Source organism: Lasioglossum baleicum, chromosome 11 (assembly GCF_051020765.1).
Source record: "Lasioglossum baleicum chromosome 11, iyLasBale1, whole genome shotgun sequence".
NCBI classification, from domain to species: domain Eukaryota; kingdom Metazoa; phylum Arthropoda; class Insecta; order Hymenoptera; family Halictidae; genus Lasioglossum; species Lasioglossum baleicum.
Genome location: NC_134939.1, coordinates 12,252,210 through 12,265,582, shown reverse-complemented (window position 1 = coordinate 12,265,582; position 13,373 = coordinate 12,252,210). Strand labels below are relative to the sequence as shown.

Sequence of the window (13,373 nt, the reverse complement as noted above, 5' to 3'; positions counted from 1 at the left end):
AGTATCGTATAAAATCTTCTAAAAGACCAAGTGAAAGTTATCCGAAAGAGAATCTCGGAGGATTTATTCGCCGGGGACGTGCTCGACAATGTAGCTAGCTAAATTGGTCGCTGGAATTCACTCTGAAGTGACTTCGCTATCTTGATGACGCTAATTCATTCGCAATGGGACCTTATTGCCCGAAGAGGACTACAGAATCAACAGCAATTTCTTACACGGCTTCCTCTGTCCTTGCCGGGAGACATTACGGATAATCCGGCGGATGGTGAAATAGAATTTCGATGTATGCGAAACTTTGCAAACGGTGTGTCTCGATTGAATAGATAATTAGGCTGGATGCATGAAACATGAAGAATAGTTTTCAGCAGGACTCGTTGCACCATTGACTCTTAACACTGGTGATTACTTATATATTCTTATATTTCGGTTATCGATAGGAAACGTAGAAGCCTGGTTAAAAATGCATTTATTGGAAGGTTCGGCTCTTATTTGTCTATCAGCTATATTTTAATAAAAATGTTTCAGTAACAAAGCTAGGTGAATTATATGTATTTCATATTTAAAAGAATATTGATATGTTCATCAAAAACTTCGATATTCGTGAAATTGAATTTTTCTAACAATTCAGTTTCATGTATTAGTTCTGATGGATATTGCGTGAAACGAGGACCAAATCGGAATAGATAACAAGTCAATCGAATAAAATGATTAACAGCGCCGCGAGCGTTTTCCGTTAAATAGGTACATGAAAATGAATTTCACTGGTGTGTGGTCCACGGTAGATAATAAATTCTAGCGTTCTGGATACGATAAAAACGACCGTGAATCCCATGCATTATCGCCATTTATATTGACCGGACAGAAAAAAAAACGCCCATTATAGTCTAATAAAAAGACCAACCACTGCTGCGTGCACGAATACATGTTTTTTTCACTATTTTCACGCTCACCTCTCTGGTGGTCTTGTATATATTTTATTGTGGGCGTTTATATTTTTTTATTTACTCTGCTGTGACCTTGACTAACTGTGCATTCGACCGTTTCCTTACTTTTTTAGTTGGAGTAGATACTTCAGAAAAATTTCTATTCTATTCTATTCTATTCTCGAGGATTTTTCTCGAGGTTGAGAAAAATATTTTTAATATCATAGATTATTCATAAAAATCGCATTTCACTTCAAGATCCGACGTTAGAATGCGTTTGGAAAACAATAATTTTTATAGTGGTTGAAATCCATTTTTCTCTCGAACCAGTTTCCATAAAATTCTATTTCACGCCAAGCGTTGACGTCGCGGTGCATTTGGAGGGTGTTAATAAATTGAATAGTCTTCCAAACGAATTTTTCTCTGGTATAATACTTGTTTTCATAAAGTTCCTATTTCTCCCGAAAAATCAACGTCACAGTACATTTTGAAAATACTGATAAAATCCATATAGCTTGAAACAATTTCCCTGTTATTCTAGCTTCCATAAAACATGCAATTCCAGAAATGATTTATAAACCGATATTCTGACACACTTCGAAAATATTAATAAACATTTTGCCGTGCTTGAAATCAATTTTCCTCTCACCCTAAGTTTCCTAAAACGCGTAATTTCGCCGGAATTGATACCCTACGTATCAAATAAATCGCAAAATACGCATTATTCATTTTTCCGGTCCGTAAATATGGGTACGAAATGGGCTAACATTCGCCATGCTCGAATATGCTGTTTTCAGAGCAGAACAGTCGATTCGATCGTCGGAGCTGGGTCTCTAAATTAACTATTGTTTTTCTCTGTCCCCGAACTGCTCCATTATCCTGGATCCGAATCCGCGGACCTCGTCACTATTATTTTTTGATCCGCTATTTAATTCCTGCCGAACGGGCAGAAGCGCTCACGAGAGCGCGGAGCGCTTACATTACGGAGCAATCTCGTCGAAACATTAATTCACTTTAATGCCGGCGCCGGGATACTGGGTTTATGATTCGGTTCCATTGTCGAGGACCGAGTTGCCGATTCTCGCGGAACCTGGTATGCACGCACGAAATTCGCAAATTATCGATCACATCGATTCGTTACCGGGGGCCCGTGTATTATTTTACGCGGTAATTCGATTTCGAGGCGTATAATGCGCCCCGCTGCCCGACCGCCAATATATTCGTCGTACCGCGGCGTTTTAATGCGACCCAGCCTTTTTGATTTATCTCCCGGCCTCGGGTCGACCCCGGCCCGACCCCGGTTTCATCGATGATTGACGAACATTGATCTTTCCCAGTGTTCTATTCGCAATACGCCGTTCTTTTGATTTATGCGATCGCAAATTTGAGAACGGGCGAAAACAATTTCGATTGGCAAAATTAAAAGTGTACAGGATGTATCAAAATTAATGGTCACATCTACACCTCTGGATCGGTGGACATTTGTAAGAGAAAATTTGTAAGAGAAAATTGTTTATAATAAAGACAATTGTTGGTAAAATTGTTGTTTTTTCCATCAACACCTTCCACTCATCCAGAAAAGAAAAAGTTTGAAAGGAACCACATGTCGCAAACAAATAGTTATTGAGATTTATGAACTGTTAAAGTTATTGCAAAATTTTTGACTGTGTAGAATTATACGTATAGACAAAAGCTTTCTACTACAGTCCACCCGACCGTGTCGATGAGACAGAACATGATCGTGTGCGTGCCTCGAGACAAACGAAATTTCACACTAAACCTATCTTACAATTATTAAAGTTATCATGTGGCTCCTTTCAAACTTTTTCTCTTCTCAATGGGTAGAAGGTATTGATGTAAAAACAAGCTTTAACAACAATTTTCCTGGTTATAAACAATTTTGCGGCAAGTTCCCTTTACAAATGTCCACCGATCCAGAGGTCCAATTCACCCCTACGACGGATGACCATTACTTTTATACACCCTGTACATTAAAATTCATCGACAGGCGCTTCTCTATAATGATCTTTCGAGCACTAGATGAGCCTTTTGGAATATTATTTCATTCATTCATGAAAGAGGATTATTTTCAGACGTTCTAAATTATGTATTGGGTAAGCGATAATTTCCTGTCATCTCGTATAATTCAGTGGCATCTCTCCGAAGTATATTACTTTAATTTATCGATCAGCAGCAGCGCTGCGCAAAATATATTTAGTCAATATTTTTCGAGCCGACATATAACGTCGGCGGCTAATATAATCACGGACGCAATGCTGCATTATAATATGCATACGTGCAGCACAATGAGCATTAAAATTGTCGTCGTTGTATTAACATGATAATGTTAAAACGCTTCGCGGCAGTAATTACTGCATAATTTGCTTCTAATTAGTGCGCAGTGATTTTTTTACAGTCATCGACGAATAAAATGCGATTCGATTTAGTACGCGTTTCGTGTGCTGTTGTGACGTGTTCATATTTTGAATAAGAATCATTAGTCTTTTATTGTAATTCAGATTTCCAAACGAAAAATGCGGTGAACAATTACATTAGAACGGTGAGATTAGAGTGTTAAGAAATTTCGTGGCCCCGTTCATTAAGAAACAACGTTTGTGGCAAATTTAATGACCCAGCGTCCACCAGAGAGTAATACGATTGGTCCGCTACCATAAACTCACGATAATTTATTCGTCACTCGACATACATATGTCAGACATCGCGCACCATTGTAGAGCAGCGTGAATGTCGGTCGATAATCAAACCGGTACTCGCGCATGGAAATAATCGCACTAATAAATTCGAGACATCATGAATCGTCAAATTCCTCTCTCTCTCTGTCTCTCTTCTCTCGGTCCCATTGCCGACTATAATTCGAAGAATAATAGTCTGGTTCGAAACATTCTCAAATTAGTCCCCCATGCTAACCTGCTCCACGCAACAGTGCGAGGCAGTTGAACAATTCTCGACGATACAGAGGTCGCGTCATGGTTAACTTAGAGTCCAATTAAGATTGCCTTCGCATTATTTTGCACCAGAAAATTAAATTATTTTATTAATATTGTCCACCCTCGGCACTATTTTTAACATCCCCTATAATCTCTATGAGTAGTATTCAATACCTTTTGTCAAAAATCTCTGTGCGTCAAAGTTTTAGGACAATCAAGTGTATTCCGACAATCGAAATAACCACAAGTAATTCTTCAATTAAGTAGGCATCGATTTACTGGCATTATTTTACCAAAAAGGTATTGTACAACCTGAAAACCATTTTTCACATCACGTATGTACGATCTTTGTGAATATTCTATACAATTTCTTGTCCAAATTTGTGTGTGTTCTTTCTATGGAAATATTGAGAGAACCGACATGAAAATAATCATACATCGAGAACTTTGCTGTAGCTGCGATCTGAAATAAATTTTTCTGTCCGTAATTTTGAGCCTGTAGACCTAATCACTGTCTTCTAGGATTTTCAGTTTCGCGGTGAGCAGATGCCAGCCAATACGAGGATAACTAATTAACCCTTTTTTACAGGCAAGCATCAGACATATCGCAAAGTAAAGCGTTCCCTCCGCGACCGAGTTCTCCACGTAACAACTCTCAGCACCCCTTTCTCATTAACTATACCTCTAACATTCTTTTAATCGCGCCGACTCGCAGATCCCACCCTCTCTAACCAAAGCTTGTACCCTCGAAGCGCAAAGCGGAAGCAACAAAATTCCAGAGACCGGACGGCAAAAAAGAAAAAAGAAAGCAGAATCAGACTAGCTGATAGAAACGAACGATAGTCGAACGAAAAAAAAAAAAAATATAGAAAAACCCGAGACACGACGCGACGCGCGACGGGAAGAAAAGTAGCTCGTCGATCGGACGACCCTCGCGAGAATGGTGATTTGAAGATAAAATTTCTAAAATCAAGTTCTCAATGTTGCTGTCTATTGCGCGGCCTCGTGCTCGTGATCGTGGTCGAAAATCGGGCCGACACACGCTATTGGACCCACACAACGGTTGTTTCGAAGGCTGCTGCGACTATAAACGCGAGGCGACTACACGGCGCCGTGGTTACCTTCACCAGCCCAGAGTCCCACTTGGTAAGCTTTCAGTATCAAAAAAAAAAGCTTTCAAAAGAACGAGCCAACAAAAAGAAAAAAAGATAACAAAAGAAAAGTAAAGAATAGAAAATTGAAAATGGAAAATATAGCAAGAAATTTGCGAGCGATTGAATGAAGCGCAACAGAGAGCTCGTGCCCGTTTTTAAACGTTGCTCTCTTTCTCGCTGATTGGCCCGGCCACTTGATTATCGCACTTGTATAATTATTCTATATATATAATACGTATGTCACGTGTTTTGTGTGTGCACATTTTATATATATAGAATATATTTATATATATATAACTTATATATATATAATTGGCTAACTTTCACGCGAAACTTAGCTTTTTAGCGAGGAGCGATCACCAGAGCACCAACTTTTCTTCTCGTACCACTCACTTACCCTGCTGTCTCTCTCTCACTCTCTTTCTCTCCGACTTTTTACTTTTTTTTCTGTTCTCTCTACTTTTCTCTCTCTCTCCATCTCTCTCTCTCTCTCTATCTATCCCTTTCTGTTCCTCTTTTGATTTCTTTTCTTTATCTTTGTCGAAAGATACGCGCGAGGCGCGACGGGAACGAGGGAAAATCGGCACCGCGGCGAAAAGTTTCGGGATGAGTTCTCGAACTGCCATCCAGTTTTTCGATTACGCGACGCGATCCGCCCCCGCTCATCGATGGTTTGAATGATCAAACAGGACGAGCCGTCGTCCACCCCCACGCTGTTACCCAGCCTGATGGGATTTCGTGGGAAGGATCTTCTCTCCTCTCTAGTGCCTCCTTTTTTAACGCTCGCCGACCCGGTAATTGTCCTGCATTACCGCGCGGAGTTATGGGGCGGAACTTCCGAGTCGATTTTCATTTTTCCATTAAAATCAGATATCAAAAGGATGGTTTGCAATAATTTCAAATTATATATACGTATGAGATACAATGAACGGATGAATTTTTAAATCATCTAATATCTTCAAGTTAAAGTTTCAAGTAAATATTCACATATAGACTCTAGCAAAAGAATTAATTTCTAAAGCGCGTCCTATACTTTAAAGTCAGAATTTGAAGTAAAAATAGAAGTCGGTATTCTCAATATTTTAGTTAAATGTTTCCCGTTTACGATACTTTGATCATTTCTGGAGCCAACTTTCGAGTCGTCGATGGGAGATAGATTTTTTCCGGCTTAAAAATAAAAGCGTGGTCAAGAACGAATTACAACACAACTATGCGACATCACACAGTGCCGATTTTCCCACGTTTCACCGCCAGCTTTCTTGTGAATGGTTAGGAAGTCTGTCACGATTTGTATATAGTTCACGCGTGGGGATCTTGCTCACGATCTTAAAGCTAGCCTCTATAGGTACACCACTGGTCACTGCACATGCACGCAATAATCTTCGCTCCTCTCGGTATTGTCATCACTGTCACTCATCTCAACACAATCATCAATGTCATCTCTATAATCATCGGAATGCTCGTCGTGCTCTTTAGATTCTCGCGAGTCGATATCACCACGAATCAAAAATCGTCTTCTTCTGAAAACCACGATGAAAATTTCCAAATTTTCCAATCGAGATAACTCTAACGATTAAGAAAAAACAGAAAAGAAACCGTGCAGATCACGGAGAAACGTTTTTTCCGAAGATCTGAATACCTTTGAGACGAGTCAATTGCTCGCGTGAAGGATCGTTTCATGATAACTAATTAACCGCGTCGCTAACGACGCTATGTTCGCGGAGTTACGTGGGGGAGGGGCGGAGGGAAAAAGGGAACAACGAATCCCAATCGGCTAGAAACTCATTTCATCGAATCATCTTCTGTGCCTCGTGGAATGAGCGACTAATGAACGTCTGACAATTGCCTTTAGCTCGAGCACTGAAATGCATGAGGAAAGAGGAACGGAACGAATCGCACCGCCTGCATGTTGTCGCAACAAAATCTACGTCTAATTGTTCTTTCAGGACGAAAACGGCTGCGTTCTCATGGAACGCGACGCAAACACGCGGCCCGTCATCGTGACGGCTCTTCTTCATTAACGACGATCTTTATACTTGCTCTTGAAAACGATGCTGAAACAGAGACGTTCGAATACCAATTGCATTACACTCGCTACTCTATCCTTTAAAAGACATTAGATCATCCCTTATTCGCTTTGTCAATATTCTTAAATTGCTAATTGTTGAGATACTATATAGATTTGGATATTGAGTAGAAGATTTGAGAGAAAGAAATATTATACATTTCTGATTGGCTCCTGCCACTTGCAATTATTATAGAAAATTCTTATTTTGTACAAAGATCCACAGATTTTTTAGCGAATTGTATTGGCAGATAAGAAAATTAGATACATACAAGGAAATGGGTTCAAGTTGGATTGATCTATCGCTGAATGATCGGAATTATCAGGTTTTTATGTTTCAAAATTCGTACTAAGTACTAAAGGAAATACTTTGTCTGAATTCGAATACCTTTTGGCCATATGGACAACATTAGGCTCGCTTATTGAGTGCTGAACATGTTATCAATGTTTTATAAAATTCTCCTTCGCATAAGGATTAGTAAATTTATTGATTACATAAAGTATACTTTCATAAAATCAAAGTGAGATGCTACAGTAGACGATCATATAGGATCATTGTACAACTAGAGAAAGAGCAAATTTTAGCAAGTTTACTGAAACGATATAATAACAAAGCATAATTGTCAGAAGTTTTTTAATCCCGAAGTACACAAAACATCTAAAAATCCGAATTGTACAAAAGAATCAGTGTATGTACTTGTATCAATTTTCCAAGCTACTATCTAACTGGTTTTCATATACGCAACTCAATCAGTTCATTGTGCCAAACAAAAGTTTGTTGGACATTGCATTAGAACAAAGACCTTCCTCATTGTACAGGAAAAAATAGTCTAATTAGAAGCCAGGCTCTCTGAAGTACCAACCACAATAAATTCACGACAAAATCTGCACAAAGATCGCAGACAAAGGACAAAGTCTGCTCGCCATTCATACAAATTCTCACAATACATCCACTACCTCGCCAAACAGCTCAAAACGCATCAAAATCAGCCATCTCTCAGAGGGAACAGGCTCTAGAACTATAAAACACAGGCAATTCTCATCGCACACATTTTCACGGTCGCACATCCGCCGAACATGCAACTTCCACGGTCGAGCGATCAAACACAGCTACGAAGGACCTTGTTCGCAGATCTCGTGGTCCCATTGGGGCTCGCATTAAAATCATTTTCACGAGGACAAGGCTCTGTGCTCGACGCGGGTCGACAGAAAAACAAAAAGAAAAAAAGAAAAGCGTCTCTGTGTCATCATAGTTTTCCGGCAAAGGGAGGAGTGCATAAGGTTATCCGTGCATCGGCGACCAGCGCGAGAACATCAAAGAAAATTTTGGACTTCCAGGCCAGCGTATCCGCTAACAGGATCAGTTCAGCTCTCGTCTCACTATCGTTTCACCATATGTACACGTGGCGACCACGTACACACATTTCGGGTTTTCCGTATACGTACAAACATATATATACACACAAACACACACGAGGTTTTATATATATACACGTGGTTTTATACATACACGGTCGCACACATACGTACACAAAATAACAGAGTCGTACGCCATCCCTTTTGTTTCTCTCACCTCGCGAATAAGCTCTCTCTAAATTCTCGTCTACGGAGCTCTCGAGGTGTACCACCGCCTCGCCTAACCGCGACACCAATATCGTAACTCTTGCGCAGCTGCGGCACGGTGGGGCTCTGGGTAAGAAAACACGAAATAACTTTGAATATATATTTCTCGATTACTCGGCTACCGGCGCGGCATGCCAACTTCCGGGGTGCAACGAACCCGACGATGCCTTCCGCTCGCCGGCAGCTGGCAGTGCGAGAACGATCCTCGGCCATCTTCTTCGTTGCCGACTACCGCGAAAATTCGTTTTCCGACGAGATCGCTAATTAGCTGGGTTCTTTGTTTCGATCTTTCCGTTTCCCCTTCGCGATAAACCACCGGAAGTTGCGTGGGATACAGTAAATTTCTATAGACGCGAAGACCTCGGAGGTATTTCTTCGCATCTATCGCATATGGGTACCTAGTTTTTGAGCAGGTCGAAGGCCGAGCCGAACGTAGAGAAGGACAGCGCGTGTAAAGAGCAACTGTCCATGTCTCTTTCTGAATGATGCGCTGTCCTTCCTTGCGTTCGAAACTCTCATCATCGATTAAACCACTAAATACAGTTGAAATTCAATCGTGTTTGGTATCATTTTGCATTAGAAAAATGCCAGGAATATGTTGCTGAAAGTTCCACAAAAAAATAATGAAAAATAAAGAAGATTAAATATTGGTGTTACATTGTAACGACGCACGGCCGTTTGAACTGCGACTCTCCGCGTCGCGTTAGTAGTGGTTCACACCGATATACCGAGCCGAGATCAGATTACTAATTGTAAGTTGGGGGATATTTTTTTCGCATCTATCGTACAAAAATTTTCGCATCTATAGAACATTTACTGTACTGGGGAAACTTGCCGGGGAAAGTATCGAAGCGCTGAATGATGCGGGGACGGGAGTGTGGTGGTGATGACTAGATTCAGGATTCTATGCGTTTGTGTTGATTAATATGATATATTGTTTTATAGTATGTGACACTATGTTTTTAAAGAAAAAACGGGTCTGGAAGTTCGACGGACTCGCGTGGTATTCGCAACAAGTAGAATTGGTTCGCCATGATCAGACGCGCCAGCCACGTACCCACTGAATGCTCAAACTCGATTCTCTCGAAAACGAAGCGTCAATCGAAAAAAATGTTATTCGTTTTCTTCCACTTATATTCGAGAATTGAATCTCCTCGCGCACGTTTGAACACAATGTTCAGAATGAATTTTTCAAAAATACTTCAAACACAGCGAAACGATAAAAATACAGTGGCATGTCTAACTAAAGTTTGTGGGTGTATATTACATTAATTCACATTAATTAATTACATTAATTTAAATAGTCTTCGAGCATAATGAATAATTACTATTGAATCTAATTTTCCATGAATAAGACGATCGGTAAGTATACCAAATGACTTGAAATATTTGATTTCGCATCGTCATCGACGACAGAAGTATAAATATATTGTTTGTAGAAGAAATAGTGATTCTATAGTGACAATAAATCATAGTAGTCGAACAAATAATAACAGTTTTTAAGAAATAGTTTGATCAAAAATTGAATTTAGACAACTAGTTTAAACAGTGCTTTGACGAATGCTTTGCGCTACGTTAAAAATAGTCTGCAGTATAATCCGGAACGGTTGATTCCATTTTAATTAACACTGTGCTATTATACTTTACTCCTCGAATATATATGGTTGATCTACGCGGGTTCTCCATTTAGCACATGCCAGGAATAGTACAGGAATAAGGTATTATCAGCGTGTTGGGTGAGTACTTCTCTCATAAGTTATTTATGAACCATTTACTTTATGAAAGGGGCGCGATCTTTTATGTTTGTTATAACCATTATTGTGTTAGTATGAAATTAACTGCCGGCCAGAGTAGCCTCGAGTTATAAAACAGATTTTTCATGATGAATACATTCATTTACTTCTCTATCTTATTATATAATGAAAGATTATTAACACTAACCGTACAGAATATAAAACGTGTCGGATATACATTATTTTATAACAATTATCAGACTGAACTTGTTTAGATTTTTCATCATTTTTCTTATAATAGGTGCTTGGATAAGGAAACTTATCGAATAATATCTAATAGAAGCATCTTTATAGTTTCAATGATTAGTTATAATTATATATTTTAAATCTATTTCGGTTACCTTTCTTCGTCACTGAAGAATTGCATAAGTTCGGCATTGTTGAAATAATTGGGAAAAGATCGAGATTGATCCTTTCTCTTAAGAAATCCAGCCATCGGTCGGCATTAAAGCGAATTCGTGTATGTCAGAGGAGGAAGATACGTTTCGTTCGCCACGGGCGGAACACTTTTAACAAAAGAGCAGGTTATGGGCCGTGACATAGTTCCTTGCGGTCTTGCACATCGACTTATAACGTTGCGCATCATGCTTCAAACTTGCAAGTTGCAAGGGGCAACTCGTGGTTCTACACAACTGGGGGCGAACTTTCCTTCGACAGCTTTAGGCGAACGCATGAGCGGCATGAGTACCGGCGAACACATTGAAATCTACACAAAGGGTTGCATTGTATAGGAGTCGAAGCGCGAGAGTCACCATCTGCCCTTTTGCGGACCTTTGAAAAGGTTAGATAACCGATGCAATTTATTGCAGCTTCTCGGTGCTTCAGCCCACGCAGTTAATTACTTGAATATCGTCTGAAACTTTTGTCATCAGCAATAAACAGTTTTTACGTTACTGGAAAAGTTGTGCACGGGGAATGAGAATCAGTGGAATTATGGAAAATATTTCTGACAAATATAGAAGGGAAGGAATATTAAATAAAAAATAAACAAGTATTTACTATTGTATATTAACACAGATTTTGCCACTGTCATAAATGTTTGAGGAAAATTAATACTAGAAAATTAGTAAAAATTGCATCCTCCAAAAATCTTGTGGATATGAGAAATCCTTTCGTTTCATTTCATTTAAAATAAAGTTATCACCTTTGCGGCACTTCTTGATAACATTACAATAATCTTGGGGGACAAACAGTAAATTAGTTTTCTTTAATGACATTTCTACGACGCCCAAATCTCAGTCATTCGGTAAAACGAATGTCTTGATACTAAGAATTTATGGTTTATCAAACAATTGACAAATGGACTTGGGCCACTTTCAAAATAAAAATTTGTATCACTCTACTAACCAGCTAATTTCCTTTTTACGAAACCTTTGCGATTTTAAATATATTAGTTACAATTTGCTTCAGAATAAAAAGATAACGTAGAAATGTAAATATTCAAATTGCTAGCTTGATTCTTCTCGAAAATGGACTTGGGCCACTTTCAAAATAAAAATTTGTATCACTCTACTAACCAGCTAATTTCCTTTTTACAAAACCTTTGCGATTTTAAATATATTAGTTACAATTTGCTTCAGAATGAAAAGATAACATGGAAATGTAAATATTAAAATTGCTAGCTTGATTCTCCTCGAAATTGGACTTAGGCCACTTTCAAAATAAACGTTCATATATATCTCCTGTAAATTGCAATTGACAATTCTTGTTTTACTATAAAAATCTACTTCTGCTGATGACATATCATCTCGGATCAACATCCTCAGTTGAAGAACTTATTTCAAATAATAAATGTCTAAATAATATAATAATAAATAATAACTATAAATAATAACTGTCGCGCTTGCTTCGGAGACTCGTAAAAAAACGGAACAGCAGCGTATCGATTAGTGCATCCTCAGCCCTGCAACATAGACAGAAGCTGCATAGGTCGAGATCAGTTTCACTTGAGACGACGACGCGACGTGGCCAGGTAGTTGCGCAACTCGTGGGAGATTCAAGCGATGCTGGCCCGGGTCGTAAGTTGGTTACGTTGTTAGGAAAAGAAACGCAAGGGATGGTACGTGCTGGAAGCCAAGGTTAGGTTGGACAACCCGCTTCTAGTTGGGTGTACACACCCGCGTTCTATCCGACGAGACGCGACGCGACGGTTTCCGAGGAGCCGAAACCGCATTCCCCGCGATCCCTTAGCGAATCGGTTACTGTCAGACCCCCGGCGGCAGCGCGGCGTCTTTCATAGCCGAAGAAATTAATCTCCATTCAAAGTTTCCTGCCCGGAAACGTTGGCTTTCCTTCGCCGAAGTGCTCTTCCGGTTCGATCGGTTTTTATCGATACCCTTTCCGCTGTGCAACCGGCCAAACGTCGCCACAGCATTTTCGTTTGGACTATCCATCGATTACTCCAGACCAATGTACACCTAACTGTGGATTGGGTTCAATAGTTTAGTGCAGAAAAAATACTGTATGCTCTTGGTACACATTCTTGATACCTCCAGTAATTTTTGTTTAAAAAATCTTTGAAAACAACTCATATTTAAACGATCATAGTTTTTCGATGAATTTTTGAAGGTATGAATTATTGGATAAATAAATCAGTTCATTCTACTGCTTGATTTGGAAATTTCACCAGAGGAAAACGCGTCGATAGGTACGAAGTACTGTCAGTTGTCATGATTAACCGTTTCCATCTTGGAGAACCGTGAGATTGGGTTAGATAGGATGTACATTGGATCCTGAAAGATGTCAGTATGAATTAGCAACGGAGATTTTGAAGCAAACGGCACAGCGAATCAGAGCTGAGCTCGAGATTCGATTTCTTATTAAGGTGAGATATCGTGAGATCGAAGTGCGTCGGGAAAATTGATCAA

General features: G+C 39.5%; 1 protein-coding gene across 4 annotated transcripts in view; it reads left to right on the top strand.

Moving 5' to 3' along the window:
- The window catches only part of Nrx-1 (neurexin 1), a 381,802-nt gene that overhangs the window by 250,112 nt on the left and 118,317 nt on the right, over window positions 1-13,373 (top strand). For 3 of the 4 annotated variants that reach the window (XM_076433096.1, XM_076433095.1, XM_076433097.1), the window contains one exon: window positions 4,946-5,017. The exons of the other annotated variant lie outside the window; for it this stretch is intronic. In XM_076433096.1, the coding sequence (XP_076289211.1) occupies window positions 4,946-5,017 (72 nt within the window). The remainder of the gene's footprint in view (window positions 1-4,945; window positions 5,018-13,373) is intronic. 4 annotated transcript variants of the gene reach the window in all.